The sequence below is a fragment of the Schistocerca americana genome, chromosome 1, assembly GCF_021461395.2.
Source record: "Schistocerca americana isolate TAMUIC-IGC-003095 chromosome 1, iqSchAmer2.1, whole genome shotgun sequence".
NCBI lineage: Eukaryota > Metazoa > Arthropoda > Insecta > Orthoptera > Acrididae > Schistocerca > Schistocerca americana.
This window is the reverse complement of record NC_060119.1, coordinates 1,238,966,375-1,238,984,019: the sequence shown is the minus strand read 5'-3', so window position 1 is coordinate 1,238,984,019 and position 17,645 is coordinate 1,238,966,375. Positions and strand designations below refer to the sequence as shown.

Below are 17,645 nucleotides of genomic sequence, written 5' to 3'. Positions count from 1 at the left end.
CTCACCACAGTTGCCCCAACGCCACTACGAGCCGACGCCTGCGCCTCGAGCTCGATGAGCCTAACAGACAAAGCCTCCACCTGCCCCCGAAGAGTGGCCAATTCTCCTTGCGTCCGCTCACAACAACCACAGTCCCTACACATGACTATGTTTACCCTACTCTATACGGTGACAAATTCCCAAGATAATTTTCTAATGAGCTACTCTGATAATCAAGAAACACTCACTGAAATACGAGACGCGAAAACTACGCTAGGTTTTCCCAGAAAAACTATTTAAAAGCTAAGCGCAGCAAATAAGTACAAAAACGCTTTATACAAACAGTACTCGCTGCTGCTGGTGCTCTCGCTCTGGGTGTCACAAGACAACTGCTGATTCAAGTGACTAGTGGCTAACGGCCGCGAAACAAACAAAAGACGGTTTTAGGGCGCTTTCTGTTCTAAACGATCAAGAAAACACTAAGAAATCTAACACGAAAACTACGTAAAGTTTTATCAAGAACTGTTAGTTACTATGCAGAGCAGATAAACACAAATAGAATCCCTTCCTTAGTGGAAGGTCGTAAACAAAATGCAAAATAAACGCTTTATACAAATAGTACTCGCTGCTGCTGGTGCTCTCGCTCTGGCTGTCACAAGACAGGTGGCTTGCGGAGTATGGATGTAGATGTAGATAAGCTTACAGCTCAAGGAAGGTGAAAAATTTGTTTATTTATTTATTCTCAGTAGATAAAAACAGGATTAATTTTGGATTGTGAACTTACTTTACACTTTCTGTCATAACTTCGTGAGAACAACTACAAACAGTAAACTAACATCATATAACTTGGTTGTTAGTACTTACAGATACAGGAAACTCCAGGTTAGAATGTCAATAATATTAGGAAAAGTATAAATTGCTACTCATCATAAAGATATGTTGAGTTGCAGAGTGACACAACGGCAAGACTTAGAAGCCCACCTCATGCCCACATGATCGAGACCATCAGCTGCTCTGACCAATATCGGAACTGCTGGTGGTAGCGGTCATGTGTGCATGAGGTGTGCTTGCTAATATTGTTGATATTCTACACTTCTGAAAGGAATTCCATAATACTATGAAACATTTATTGTTAAAAAACTCCTTCAAGGCCATTTCAAAGAAGCTTCCACTTGAGCTTTTTTCAACTCTTTACAATGCAGACCAACAGTGCATTAGCTGGAGGTAATGAAGGCCTTCAAAAAGAAAGCTTTGCAGACTAGAATGGAACTGGTATAACACCAGTAGAAAAGAAGGAAATCATCCACTCAAACACCAAGTTTCGAATATTCCATAATAGGAGAGTCAACAGAGATGTAAACAGATTAAAATTTGTGTGATGCTATCATGAACTGATTATGTTAATTACATTAACAACAGTAATTAAATACAGGAAGCTTTTATTGCTTTTTTAAGGCAGTTGTACACTATTAATCTTCAATTCTGAATTATGGAAATATTGAAATATGCAGTATAACCAATCAGCTTTGACTATGTGTGCCATCCACCAGTATGGTGTTTGATGTAGTACCATCACAGGTATTATAACTATGAAACTATCAGGGCCCTGCAGGCTTGTAGGGATTGTGGCAGGGAATTTTCTTTTTATTAAAAGCTTGAAACTATCAGACCACAGCAGGGTAATAGATGTCTTCATTTTGATGTAAATAAAATTATAAACAATGGATGGGGGCGGGACATTATCATGGCCCTTCATCACCTTTGCCAACTTGCAACTTAATGCAGACCTAGGGCTACGTTACAGAGCAGTCTCTCCACACTCTCAAAAAAATAAATAAAAATAAAAAAGTTGACGATTATGGCACTGGTAAAAGCAGAATTGCCATATCAGTGTCTTCAGTACACTTATTAAAGGTATCTAGGAATATTAGTAGAAATTCTGTACTTTCAAAGAAGCTGTGGCTTTTTTGAGTAGAGTAATAAATTGCCGTTGCACAGCTGCTAGATGCCTGGCATTTTATTGAGTTTACTCATTACTGCTGAAAAAATAAAATATTTAATGGATGCATCATGAAAAGTTATTTTCAGTTAAATCTGTTGCAATCCAAAAACAGTTTACAGATTCTTGCTCCAAATGTTCATAAAATTTGTAGGGTGGATGATTAATGACATAAGTGTTTGACATTGATTTTGTGTTGACCGTCCATCATCACCACCATCACCTCCAATGTGAAGACTGGTTTGATGCAGCTATCCACACTAGCCTGCCCTGTGAGAGCGTTTTCAGTTCTGCATAACTACTGCAGCCTAAATCCATTTGAACACAAGGTTGGAGGCAGATACCTCTGGAAAACACTCCCCAGAGTTTAAATTTATAATCTGTGTTAATAAATTACTCTTTTTTTGTGTATTTTCTTTTCTGAAGAAGGCTTTAGCCAAAAGCCAAATGTGGAACAGTCTTTTTGTTGTGCCTATTTGCAACTCAATTTGCCATCTTTGTGGTGAGTAGCAATCTATCCTTTCCCTTATATTGTTGATATTTCAACCTGTAGTTTCCATTGTTTGTTTTCTTTTTCAGAAGTGCTTTTCTTGCCTTTAGCAATCTGCCTTTTACATCTCCTCAACATTGCAAGGCCATGATGGCTAATGTTACAAGGTCTGATCGCTCAATCATCCAGCCCAATGCCCCTGCAAATAATGAAATGACTGCTGTCCCTCTTCAAGGGCTGCGTGTTTGTCTGGCCTTTCCTAAGATACCTCTCTGACGTGATTGCACCTACAGTACGGCTGTCTATATCGTTGAGGCACAGAAGCCACCCCATGTCCGCAAGGTCCATGGTTTGTGGTAGCAAATTCTGGATAAATTGACAGCTTAAGATCTCCATATGCTGCACAATACAATACTTGTGTTAAGTGGAAAACCGTCGATTCATCAGCTGTGAGTAGAATGGCAGAAATTCTCAGAAATCCAATAGATATTTATAAATTCTTTCTAGTATTTGATACAGACTAACTAAGAAAAGATTGTGTCAGTTGTTTCTCTAACTCTTTTAGTATTAGAAGTCAGTGGTCCTGCCAGAAGTACTTTTTAATAAGAATGTCATTTGCAGCCGAATGCTTGGTGTTATTGCCTTTGGTGTAGAAGGGCCTGTGTTTGATTCCCAGCACGTCCTAAGACTTTTTTCTGAGGCAGGGACATCGGCAACTGGCTCCACTCAGCCTTGTGAGGCCAGATGAGAAGCTGTGTGAATAAAGAAACAGTGGCATCACCAGGATTCTTCTACTGGCAATAATGGCTAGAGGGATTGCTGAATCACTGATCACATGTCCCACGAACATAAATCACTCCTCATATTGCCTTCTAGGCAGTAGTCATAACAAACCGAGGGCCTAATCTGTGAGTCGTGTTTACATTAATTTCTAACAACCATTGTTGTTTCCTGACACTTTAGTTAATTCCAAAGGACAGAGAATGTATGTGCACAATCATGCAGGAAACCGTACTTACCAGAGATGATGTACCAAGGTTCATGCAAACAGAGAGTAATGTGACTGAACTCAAGATTTCCCGCTGCTGACTAAATCTGGAACAACCAATGTTTCTAAGACAGGCTTAATTGTCAGCTTCACCATAACAGTCATGCATGATTCTATCGAAGCTTCAGTCAAATAAAATAAAAGCTCTTTGAAATCCATACCCCAGTTGCCTATTCCACAAATATGACACATTCTCTTGCTCTATTTATGCCACACATTTTATTTCCAGTTTATTCTTTGTTGTATTTTTCTAGTCTGTGTTTCTAATTATGTTATTCTTACAGGAGACAACATCACAACTACAGAAAAGTTCCGTATGTGGCGTGACTACCATCAAGCAAGAGCCAGTAAGTAATATTCAATTGAATGTAGTATTGTGCTGATGAAAAACTCAGCTTGCCCTTTTCTCACATGATCTATAGCAAACTATGAATGAAGGGCTGTGGGCAGATTCCATATTTCTAGATTTATGGAAAACATTTTACACCCTCGCCCACAGAAAGGTATGAGCATATAAACCAGTTTCAGAGAGATGTGAGTAGCTTGAAGACTTTTTAAGTTATAGAATACAGTATGTTGCCCTCAATGGCAATTGTTTATCAGAGACAGGGTATAGTCTGGAGTGCCCCAGAAAGTGTGATAGGACTGCTATTATTTTCTATATACATAAATGAATGGGCGGACAGGGTGGGCAGCAGTCTGCAGTTGTTTGCTGATGATGGTGTGGTTTACAGTAAGATGTCGAAGTTGAGTGACTGTAGAAGAATACAAGATGACTTACACACACTTTCTAGTTGGTGTGATGAATGGGAACTAGCTCTACATGTAGAAAAACTTTAAGTTCACCTGGATGAGTAGGAAAAATAAACCGGCAATGTTCTGTCACAGCATTAGTAGTGCCCTGCTTGACACAGTTACGTTGTTTAAATATCTGGGCATAATACAATAAAGCAGTATGAAATGGAACATACATGTAAGGACTACGATAGCGAAGGCAAATAGTTGACTTTGGTTTGTTGGGAGAGTTTTAGGAAAGTGTGGTACATCTGTGAAGGAGACTGCAGAATGCATGTACGATGCTCGTGCAACCTGTTCTTGAGTACTGCTTGAGTGTTTGGGATCAGATTAAAGGAAAGCATCGAAGCATTTCAGAGGTGGCCTACTAGATTTCTTACAGGTAGGTTCAAACAACATGAAAGTGTTACGGAGCTGCTTCAGGAACTCGGTGAGAATCGTGAAGCAAAGGCATCATTCTGTTTGAGTAACACTATTGAGAAAATGTAGAGAACCGGCATTTGAAGCTGACTGCTGAACGATTCTACTGCCGCCAACTTACATTGCACGTAAGGACCACCGAAATAAGATACAAGAAATTAGGGCTCATATGAAGGTGTGTAGACAGTTGGTTTTCTCTTGTTCTGTTTGCGAGAGGAACGTGAAAGGAAATGACTAGTAGAGATACAGGGTATCCTCTGCCATGCACCGTATGGTGACTTGTGGAGTATCTACAAGGTCTGTTCAGAAAATTCTGGAACATTCATAATTTCGTGCCAATGGTGTGACTGAGCGAAATGCAGTTGGCATCTCGGCACTGGCCTGTGCGACACAAGCAATACCTTCACTGCGCGATAACAACAGTGAAGTCACTGATGACAGTGCCACTAAAGCAGAGTTATTAAACACGGTTTTCCGAAACTCCTTCACCAAAGTAGCTGAAGTAAATATTCCTGAATTCCAATCAAGAAAAACTACCAAGATGAGAAACATAGAAGTAGATATACTCGGTGTATAAAAGCAGCTTAAATCACTTAATAAAGGCAAGGCCTCTGGACCAGATTGTATACCAGTCAGGTTCCTCTCAGAGTATACTGATAAAATACCTCCATATTTAGCAGTTATATACAACCACTCGCTCACAGAAACATCCGTACCTAAAGGCTGGAAAATTGCTCAAGTCACACCAATACCCAAAAAGGGAAGTAGGAGTAATCTGCTGAATTGCAGGCCTATATCACTAACGTTGATTTGCAGTAGGGTTTTAGAACATATACTGTATTCGAACATTATGAAGTACCTCAAAGAAAACGATTTATTGACATATAGTCAGCACGGATTCAGTTGTGGGTGTTAGAGCTGTACCTTTTTTAGATTGAAGTCAGCTGATAGGTATTCCTGCTTAAGGGAAGTCTCTCTAACAGAGAAACCACTTTTGACAAAGCTTAGATATCCGATTAATGAGGGAATTAGTATATTTCATCAAAATATACAAGGTATTAGAGATAAAGTTAGTGAACTGCTTATAGATGTTGACTCTGAAATTATTGTTATATCTGAACACTTCTTAAATAAGTAGATAATTCAGAGGCTTCCTTTACCAGGATACAGGTTGGCTGGCAGGTTTTCTAGGAGCTCTTTGCGGTGTGGGGGAGTAGCCATGTATGTGAAAAACGGTATCCCACTTGAGTCAATTGATGTTTCAAAGTACTGCACTGAAAAGGTGTTTGAATGTTGTGCAGGTGTGGTTAAATTTAGTGGAGCTAAACTTCTTACTGTTGTTATTTATAGATCCCCAGACTCCGATTTCACAACATTTTTGCTAAAGCTAGAGGAGGTTCTTGGTTCACTTTATAGGAAATACAAAAAGTTCGTTATATGTGGTGACTTCAATATTAATTGTATAAGTGATTGTGCTAGGAAAAGGATGCTGGTAGACCTCCTTAATTCATATAATCTTATGCAGACCGTATTCTTTCCAACGAGAGTGCAAGGGAACAGTAGAACAACCATTGACAATATTTGTGTTCATTGCTCATTACTAGAAGGGCATTCTGTTAGCAAAAAGGTGAACGGCCTTTCAGATCATGATGCACAAATTTTAACTCTAAAAGATTTTTGTGCTGCAACACATGTTAAATATAGTTATCAACTTTTTAGGAAAGCTGATCCAGTTGCTGTAGAGACCTTTGTAAACCTTATCGAGGAACACGAGTGGCAAGATGTTTACAGTGCTGATACATTAGACGATAAATATAATGCTTTCCTCAAAACTTTTCTCGTGCTCTTTGAAAGTTGCTTTCCGTTAGAACGTTCAAAACAGGGTACTAGCACAAACAGGCAGCCTGGGTGGCTGACTAAAGGGATAAGAATATCTTGTAGAACAAAGTGGCAATTATATCAAAACGTTAGAAACAGTCACAATCTAAATGCAGCAGCCCACTACAGACAGTATTGTAAGATGCTTAAAAAAGTTATTAGGAAGGCAAAAAGTATCTGGTGTGCAGATAGAATAGCTAAGTCTCAGGATAAAATTAAAACCATATGGTCAGTCGTAAAGGAAGTGGCTGGTCTGCAGAGACAAGTCGAGGATATAGAATCAGTGCGTAGTGGGAATGTCCGTGTTACTGATAAGTCGCATATATGTACAGTATTTAATAATCACTTTCTGAATATAGCAAGTGAACTAAATAGAAACCTAGTCCCAACAGGGAATCGTATAGCGCTCTTAGAAAAAAGTGTCCTGAGACTGTTACCTGAAATGCTCCTCCATGATACTGACAAGAGGGAGATTGAGTTAATAATTAAATCACTAAAGACCAAGAACTCTCATGGATATGACGGGGTATCTAGCAGAATACTGAAGTATTGTTCTGTGTATGTTAGCCCAGCACTTAGCCACATCTGTAACTTTTCCTTTAGGAGTGGTCGGTTTCCTGACCGATTAAAGTACTCGGTAGTGAAGCCACTTTATAAAAAGGGAGACAGAGATAATGTTGACAATTATAGACCTATTTCTATGCCATCGGTGTTTGCTAAAGTTATCGAGAGGATTGTATATTCAAGGTTACTGGAGCATTTAAATTCACATAATTTGCTGTCAAATGTACAGTTTGGTTTTAGAAATGGCTTAACAACTGAAAATGCTGTATTCTCATTTCTCTGTGAGGTTTTGGACTGATTAAATAAAAGGTTGCGAACGTTAGGTGTTTTCTTTGATTTAACGAAGGCTTTTGACTGTGTTGACCACAAAATATTACTGCAGAAGTTGGACCATTATGGAGTAAGGGGAGTAGCTTACAATTGGTTCGCCTCTTACTTTAAGAACAGAAAGCAGAAGGTAATTCCCCGCAATATTGAGAGTGGTAGTGATGTTCAGTCCCAATGGGGCACTGTTAAGTGGGACATTCCCCAAGGGTCAGTGCTTATTTATATAAATGATATGCCTTCTAGTATTACAGGTGATTCAAAAATATTTCTGTTTGCTGATGACACCAGCTTGGTAGTGAAGGATCTTATGTGTAATATTGAAACATTATCAAATAATGTGGTTCATGGAATAAGTTCTTGGCTTGTGGAAAATAATTTGATGCTAAATCACAGTAAGACTCAGTTTTTACAGTTTCTAACTCACAATTCAACAACAACTGATATTTTGATCAGACTGAATGGGCATATTATAAGTGAGACGGAACAGTTCAAGTTCCTAGGCGTTCGGATAGATAGTAAGCTGTTGTGGAAAGCCCATGTTCAGGATCTTGTTCGAAAACTAAATGCTGCTTTATTTACCATTAGAACAGTAGCTGAAATAAGTGACATTTCAACATGAAAAGTAGTCTACTTCGCATATTTTCATACGCTTATGTCATATGGTATTATTTTTTGGGGTAATACTTCTGATTCAAAAAGGGTATTTTTGGCTCAAAAACGGGCTGTTCGAGCTATGTGTGGTGTAAGTTCGAAAACCTCTTGTCGACACCTGTTCTATTGTCTGGGAATTTTGACATTGCCCTCACAGTATATATTTTCTTTAATGTCGTTTGTTGTTAGCAACATTAGCTTATTCCCAAGAGTTAGCAGCTTTCACTCAGTTCATACTAGGCAGAAATCAAATCTGCGTGTGGAATGCACTTCCTTGATTCTTGTGCAGAAAGGAGTGCAGTATTCTGCTGCATCCATTTTCAATAAGCTACCACAAGAACTCAAAAATCTTAGCAGTAGCCCAAACACTTTTAAGTCTAAACTGAAGAGTTTCCTCATGGCTCACTCCTTCTATTCTGTCGAAGAGCTCCTGGAAGAGATAAAAAATTAAGCAAATTTCAGTGTTACATTGTTGATTTTCTTTATTTAAACTTACGACTTGTCGCCCGAATATGTTTCTTATATTTCATTTTATCTGTTTCTACAATCGTGTTATAATTTCATGTATTGACTCGTTCCATGACCACGGAGACTTCTCCTTAATGTGGTCCCACGGAACAATAAATAAATAAATAAATAAATATCATTCTTGTGAAACCAACTAGCTCTTTATACTCATGAAGTAATAAGTGCTATCGAAAGGGGATGTCAAATTGATTCCATATTTTTAGGTTTTCAGAAGGCTTTTGACACCGTTCCTCACAAGCGTCTTGTAATCAAACTGTGTGCCTACAGAGTATAGCCTCAGTTGTGCAACTGGATTTGTGATTTCCTGTCAGAAAGGTCACAGTTCGTAGTAATAGACGGAAAGTCATCGAGTAAAACAGAAGTAATATCCGGCGTTCCCCAAGGAAGTGTTACAGGCCCTCTATTGTTCCTGATCTATATTAATGACACAGGAGACAATCTGAGTAGCTGTCTTAGATTGTTTGCAGATGATGCTGTCATTTACCGTCTTGTAAAGTCATCAGATGATCAAAACGACTTGCAAAATGATTTAGATGAGATATCTGTATGGTGCAAAAAGTGGCAATTGACCCTGAATAAAGAAAAGTGCGAAGTTATTCACGTGAGTACTAAAAGAAATCAGCTAAATTTCGATTACTCGATAACTCACACTAATCTGAGGGCTGTAAATTCAACTAAATACTTAGGGATTACAATTACAAATAACCTAAATTGGAACGATCACGTAGATAATATTGTGGGTAGAGCAAACCGAAGACTGTGATTCATTGGCAGAACACTTAGGAGGTGCAACAGGTCTACCAAAGAGACTGCTTACACTATGCTTGCCCGCCCTGTTCTGGAGTACTGCTGTGCGGTGTGGGATCCGCATCAGGTGAGACGGACGGATGACATCAAAAAAGTACAAAGAAGGGCAGCTTGAAACTTCCTGGCAGATTAAAACTGTGTGCCCGACCGAGACTCGAACTCGGGACCTTTGCCTTTCGCGGGCAAGTGCTCTACCAACTGAGCTACCGAAGCACGACTCACGCCCGGTACTCACAGCTTTACTTCTGCCAGTACCTCGTCTCCTACCTTCCAAACTTTACAGAAGCTCTTCTGCGAACCTTGCAGAACTAGCACTCCTGAAAGAAAGGATATTGCGGAGACATGGCTTAGCCACAGCCTGGGGGATGTTTCCAGAATGAGATTTTCACTCTGCAGCGGAGTGTGCGCTGATATGAAACTTCCTGGCAGATTAAAACTGTGTGCCCGACCGAGACTCGAACTCGGGACCTTTGCCTTTCGCGGGCAAGTGCTCTACCAACTGAGCTACCGAAGCACGACTCACGCCCGGTACTCACAGCTTTACTTCTGCCAGTACCTCGTCTCCTACCTTCCAAACTTTACAGAAGCTCTTCTGCGAACCTTGCAGAACTAGCACTCCTGAAAGAAAGGATATTGCGGAGACATGGCTTAGCCACAGCCTGGGGGATGTTTCCAGAATGAGATTTTCACTCTGCAGCGGAGTGTGCGCTGATATGAAACTTCCTGGCAGATTAAAACTGTGTGCCCGACCGAGACTCGAACTCGGGACCTTTGCCTTTCGCGGGCAAGTGCTCTACCAACTGAGCTACCGAAGCACGACTCACGCCCGGTACTCACAGCTTTACTTCTGCCAGTACCTCGTCTCCTACCTTCCAAACTTTACAGAAGCTCTTCTGCGAACCTTGCAGAACTAGCACTCCTGAAAGAAAGGATATTGCGGAGACATGGCTTAGCCACAGCCTGGGGGATGTTTCCAGAATGAGATTTTCACTCTGCAGCGGAGTGTGCGCTGATATGAAACTTCCTGGCAGATTAAAACTGTGTGCCCGACCGAGACTCGAACTCGGGACCTTTGCCTTTCGCGGGCAAGTGCTCTACCAACTGAGCTACCGAAGCACGACTCACGCCCGGTACTCACAGCTTTACTTCTGCCAGTACCTCGTCTCCTACCTTCCAAACTTTACAGAAGCTCTTCTGCGAACCTTGCAGAACTAGCACTCCTGAAAGAAAGGATATTGCGGAGACATGGCTTAGCCACAGCCTGGGGGATGTTTCCAGAATGAGATTTTCACTCTGCAGCGGAGTGTGCGCTGATATGAAACTTCCTGGCAGATTAAAACTGTGTGCCCGACCGAGACTCGAACTCGGGACCTTTGCCTTTCGCGGGCAAGTGCTCTACCAACTGAGCTACCGAAGCACGACTCACGCCCGGTACTCACAGCTTTACTTCTGCCAGTACCTCGTCTCCTACCTTCCAAACTTTACAGAAGCTCTTCTGCGAACCTTGCAGAACTAGCACTCCTGAAAGAAAGGATATTGCGGAGACATGGCTTAGCCACAGCCTGGGGGATGTTTCCAGAATGAGATTTTCACTCTGCAGCGGAGTGTGCGCTGATATGAAACTTCCTGGCAGATTAAAACTGTGTGCCCGACCGAGACTCGAACTCGGGACCTTTGCCTTTCGCGGGCAAGTGCTCTACCAACTGAGCTACCGAAGCACGACTCACGCCCGGTACTCACAGCTTTACTTCTGCCAGTACCTCGTCTCCTACCTTCCAAACTTTACAGAAGCTCTTCTGCGAACCTTGCAGAACTAGCACTCCTGAAAGAAAGGATATTGCGGAGACATGGCTTAGCCACAGCCTGGGGGATGTTTCCAGAATGAGATTTTCACTCTGCAGCGGAGTGTGCGCTGATATGAAACTTCCTGGCAGATTAAAACTGTGTGCCCGACCGAGACTCGAACTCGGGACCTTTGCCTTTCGCGGGCAAGTGCTCTACCAACTGAGCTACCGAAGCACGACTCACGCCCGGTACTCACAGCTTTACTTCTGCCAGTACCTCGTCTCCTACCTTCCAAACTTTACAGAAGCTCTTCTGCGAACCTTGCAGAACTAGCACTCCTGAAAGAAAGGATATTGCGGAGACATGGCTTAGCCACAGCCTGGGGGATGTTTCCAGAATGAGATTTTCACTCTGCAGCGGAGTGTGCGCTGATATGAAACTTCCTGGCAGATTAAAACTGTGTGCCCGACCGAGACTCGAACTCGGGACCTTTGCCTTTCGCGGGCAAGTGCTCTACCAACTGAGCTACCGAAGCACGACTCACGCCCGGTACTCACAGCTTTACTTCTGCCAGTACCTCGTCTCCTACCTTCCAAACTTTACAGAAGCTCTTCTGCGAACCTTGCAGAACTAGCACTCCTGAAAGAAAGGATATTGCGGAGACATGGCTTAGCCACAGCCTGGGGGATGTTTCCAGAATGAGATTTTCACTCTGCAGCGGAGTGTGCGCTGATATGAAACTTCCTGGCAGATTAAAACTGTGTGCCCGACCGAGACTCGAACTCGGGACCTTTGCCTTTCGCGGGCAAGTGCTCTACCAACTGAGCTACCGAAGCACGACTCACGCCCGGTACTCACAGCTTTGGAAGGTAGGAGACGAGGTACTGGCAGAAGTAAAGCTGTGAGTACCGGGCGTGAGTCGTGCTTCGGTAGCTCAGTTGGTAGAGCACTTGCCCGCGAAAGGCAAAGGTCCCGAGTTCGAGTCTCGGTCGGGCACACAGTTTTAATCTGCCAGGAAGTTTCATATCAGCGCACACTCCGCTGCAGAGTGAAAATCTCATTCTGGAAACATCCCCCAGGCTGTGGCTAAGCCATGTCTCCGCAATATCCTTTCTTTCAGGAGTGCTAGTTCTGCAAGGTTCGCAGAAGAGCTTCTGTAAAGTTTGGAAGGTAGGAGACGAGGTACTGGCAGAAGTAAAGCTGTGAGTACCGGGCGTGAGTCGTGCTTCGGTAGCTCAGTTGGTAGAGCACTTGCCCGCGAAAGGCAAAGGTCCCGAGTTCGAGTCTCGGTCGGGCACACAGTTTTAATCTGCCAGGAAGTTTCATATCAGCGCACACTCCGCTGCAGAGTGAAAATCTCATTCTGGAAACATCCCCCAGGCTGTGGCTAAGCCATGTCTCCGCAATATCCTTTCTTTCAGGAGTGCTAGTTCTGCAAGGTTCGCAGAAGAGCTTCTGTAAAGTTTGGAAGGTAGGAGACGAGGTACTGGCAGAAGTAAAGCTGTGAGTACCGGGCGTGAGTCGTGCTTCGGTAGCTCAGTTGGTAGAGCACTTGCCCGCGAAAGGCAAAGGTCCCGAGTTCGAGTCTCGGTCGGGCACACAGTTTTAATCTGCCAGGAAGTTTCATATCAGCGCACACTCCGCTGCAGAGTGAAAATCTCATTCTGGAAACATCCCCCAGGCTGTGGCTAAGCCATGTCTCCGCAATATCCTTTCTTTCAGGAGTGCTAGTTCTGCAAGGTTCGCAGAAGAGCTTCTGTAAAGTTTGGAAGGTAGGAGACGAGGTACTGGCAGAAGTAAAGCTGTGAGTACCGGGCGTGAGTCGTGCTTCGGTAGCTCAGTTGGTAGAGCACTTGCCCGCGAAAGGCAAAGGTCCCGAGTTCGAGTCTCGGTCGGGCACACAGTTTTAATCTGCCAGGAAGTTTCATATCAGCGCACACTCCGCTGCAGAGTGAAAATCTCATTCTGGAAACATCCCCCAGGCTGTGGCTAAGCCATGTCTCCGCAATATCCTTTCTTTCAGGAGTGCTAGTTCTGCAAGGTTCGCAGAAGAGCTTCTGTAAAGTTTGGAAGGTAGGAGACGAGGTACTGGCAGAAGTAAAGCTGTGAGTACCGGGCGTGAGTCGTGCTTCGGTAGCTCAGTTGGTAGAGCACTTGCCCGCGAAAGGCAAAGGTCCCGAGTTCGAGTCTCGGTCGGGCACACAGTTTTAATCTGCCAGGAAGTTTCATATCAGCGCACACTCCGCTGCAGAGTGAAAATCTCATTCTGGAAACATCCCCCAGGCTGTGGCTAAGCCATGTCTCCGCAATATCCTTTCTTTCAGGAGTGCTAGTTCTGCAAGGTTCGCAGAAGAGCTTCTGTAAAGTTTGGAAGGTAGGAGACGAGGTACTGGCAGAAGTAAAGCTGTGAGTACCGGGCGTGAGTCGTGCTTCGGTAGCTCAGTTGGTAGAGCACTTGCCCGCGAAAGGCAAAGGTCCCGAGTTCGAGTCTCGGTCGGGCACACAGTTTTAATCTGCCAGGAAGTTTCATATCAGCGCACACTCCGCTGCAGAGTGAAAATCTCATTCTGGAAGGGCAGCTTGTTTCGTATTATCGCGAAATAGGGGAGATAGTGTCACAGACATGATAAGTGAATTGGAGCGGCACAGACATGATACGTGAATTGGAGTGGCAATCATTAAAACAAAGGCATTTTTAGTTGCGATGGGATCTTCTCATGAAATTTCAATCACCAGTTTTCTCCTCCGATTGCGAAAACATTCTGTTGGCACCCACCTACATAGGGAGAAATGATCATCACAATAAAATTAGAGAAATCAGGGCTCACATGGAAAAAATTAAGCGCTGGTTTTTCCCGTGTGCCGTTTGAGAGTGGAACGGTAGAGAGACAGCATGAAGGTGGTTCATTGAACCCTCTGCCAGGTACTTTATTGTGAATAGCAGAGTAATCACGTGGATGTAGAATATTGTGTTGCACGGTTTGTGAATTTTGAGATGGCAGAGTTAGACCAACAATGCGTCTGTATTAAATTTTCCATGAAACTCAAGAAAACCCTTACAGAGAACCAACAAATAATGCAGGAAGCCTATGGTGATGAGTGCTTAAGCCATGCTTGTTATTATGGATGGTTCACATGGTTTAAAAATGGACAGATGGAAGTTAAAGATAACCGTTGGATGCCCTTCAATGTCTACTGATGACGCTCATGTCAGGAATGTCAACAAAATTGTGCGTGCCATTTGAAGATTGATTGTTCGAGAAATTGCAGATGAATGTAACATTTCAGTTGGATCATGTCATGATCACACAAATGAGAACGAGATGTCCCTTAAGAGAATCATAACTGGTGATGAGACGTAGGTGTGTGGTTCTGATATTGAGACCAAGGTTCAACCTTCACAATACCCAGGAAAGGTTCTCCAAGGAAAAAAAAGACTTGTCAGGTCAGGTCAAATGTCAAAGCCATGCTGATAGTTTTCTTTCACTTTGAAGGAGTAATTCATCATGAACCACATTAAATGACAAACTCAAGGAACGGTACAAATACAAAACAGGCAGCCAACCAGCATTAACCAATAGTGATTAGATTAGATTAGATTAGATTAATACTAGTTCCATGGATCATGAATACGATATTTCGTAATGATGTGGAACGAGTCGAATTTTCCAATACATGACATAATTAGGTTAATTTAACAACATACTTAAGTTAATATAACAACTTTATTTTTTTGTGTTTTTTTTATTTTCATTTTTTTTATTTTTTTTATTTTTTTTAAATATTTGTTTTCTTAATTTCTATCTAAAAATTCCTCTATGGAGTAGGAGGAGTTGTCATTCAGAAATTCTTTTAATTTCTTCTTAAATACTTGTTGGTTATCTGTCAGACTTTTGATACTATTTGGTAAGTGACCAAAGACTTTAGTGCCAGTATAATTCACCCCTTTCTGTGCCATAGTTAGATTTAATCTTGAATAGTGAAGATCGTCCTTTCTCCTAGTATTGTAGTTATGCACACTGCTATTACTTTTGAATTGGGTTTGGTTGTTAATAACAAATTTCATAAGAGAGTATATATACTGAGAAGCTACTGTGAATATCCCTAGATCCTTAAATAAATGTCTGCAGGATGATCTTGGGTGGACTCCAGCTATTATTCTGATTACACGCTTCTGTGCAATGAATACTTTATTCCTCAGTGATGAATTACCCCAAAATATGATGCCATATGAAAGCAATGAGTGAAAATAGGCGTAGTAAGCTAATTTACTAAGATGTTTATCACCAAAATTTGCAATGACCCTTATTGCATAAGTAGCTGAACTCAAACGTTTCAGCAGATCATCAATGTGTTTCTTCCAATTTAATCTCTCATCAATGGACATACCTAAAAATTTGGAATATTCTACCTTAGCTATATGCTTCTGATTAAGGTCTATATTTATTAATGGCATCATACCATTCACTGTACGGAACTGAATGTACTGTGTCTTATCAAAATTCAGTGAGAGTCCGTTTACAAGGAACCACTTAGTAATTTTCTGAAAGACAGTATTGACAATTTCATCAGTTAATTCTTGTTTCTCAGGTGTGATTACTATACTTGTATCATCAGCAAAGAGAACTAACTTTGCCTCTTCATGAATATAGAATGGCAAGTCATTAATATATAATAAGAACAACAAAGGACCCAAGACTGACCCTTGTGGAACCCCATTCTTGATAGTTCCCCAGTTTGAGGAATGTGCTGATCTTTGCATGTTACGAGAACTACTTATTTCAACTTTCTGCACTCTTCCAGTTAGGTACGAATTAAACCATTTGTGCACTGTCCCACTCATGCCACAATACTTGAGCTTGTCTAGCAGAATTTCATGATTTACACAATCAAAAGCCTTTGAGAGATCACAAAAAATCCCAATGGGAGGTGTTCGGTTATTCAGATCATTCAAAATTTGACTGGTGAAAGCATATATGGCATTTTCTGTTGAAAAACCTTTCTGGAAACCAAACTGACATTTTGTTAGTACTTCATTTTTACAGATATGTGAAGCTACTCTTGAATACATTACTTTCTCAAAAATTTTGGATAAAGCTGTTAGAAGGGAGATTGGACGGTAATTGTTGACATCAGATCTATCCCCCTTTTTATGCAAAGGTATAACAATAGCATATTTCAGTCTATCAGGGAAAATGCCCTGTTCCAGAGAGCTATTACACAGGTGGCTGAGAATCTTACTTATCTGTCGAGAACAAGCTTTTAGTATTTTGCTGGAAATGCCATCAATTCCATGTGAGTTTTTGCTTTTAAGCAAGTTTATTATTTTCCTAATTTCAGAGGGAGAAGTGGGTGAGATTTCAATTGTATCAAATTGCATAGGTATGGCCTCTTCCATTAACAGCCTAGCATCTTCTAATGAACACCTGGATCCTACTATATCCACAACATTTAGAAAATGATTATTAAAAATATTTTCAACTTCTGACTTTTTGTTTGTAAAGTTTTCATTCAATTTGATGCTAATACTGTCTTCCTCTGCTCTTGGTTGACCTGTTTCTCTTTTAATAATATTCCAAATTGTTTTAATTTTATTATCAGAGTTGCTGATTTCAGACATGATACACATACTCCTGGATTTTTTAATAACTTTTCTTAATATAACACAGTAGTTTTTATAATTTTTGATAGTTTCTGGGTCACTACTCTTTCTTGCTGTCAGATACATTTCCCTTTTCCGGTTACAAGATATTTTTATACCCTTAGTAAGCCATGGTTTGTTACAAGGTTTCTTACGAGTATATTTAACTATTTTCTTGGGGAAGCAGTTTTCAAATGCATTTACAAAAATGTCATGAAATAAATTATATTTTAAATTGGCATCAGGTTCACGGTACACCTCATCCCAGTCTAACTGCTGTAGGCTTTCCCTGAAATTTGCAATTGTTAAATTGTTGACTGAACGTACTACTTTGGAGGACTGTTTAGTATTGCTGAATGGAGCTATGTCATATATTGTAACTAGCTGTGCACCATGATCAGAAAGACCATTCTCAACAGGCTGAGCATTTATCTGGTTAAACTTATCTTGGTCTACAAAGAAGTTATTTATCAGTGAGCTGCTATCCTTTACCACCCGAGTAGGAAAATCAATAACGGGTGTCAAATTGAAAGAACCGAGTAATACTTCAAGGTCATTTTTCCTATTACCCTCTTTCAGAGAATCTACATTGAAGTCCCCACAAATAATAATTTGCTTCCCCCTGTCTGACAGATAGCACAACAAGGAGTCCAAATTTTTCAGAAATAGATGAAAATTTCCTGATGGGGACCTATATACAGTTACAATTATAAATGTGCCTTTATTTAATTTA

The 17,645-nt window shown here is 41.3% G+C and overlaps 1 protein-coding gene across 2 annotated transcripts in view; it reads left to right on the top strand.

Annotated features, from left to right (window-relative positions):
- The window catches only part of LOC124621712, a 44,906-nt gene that overhangs the window by 11,377 nt on the left and 15,884 nt on the right, over positions 1-17,645 (top strand). For both annotated transcript variants that reach the window (XM_047148314.1, XM_047147539.1), the window contains exon 2: positions 3,801-3,863. In XM_047148314.1, the coding sequence (XP_047004270.1) occupies positions 3,801-3,863 (63 nt within the window). The remainder of the gene's footprint in view (positions 1-3,800; positions 3,864-17,645) is intronic.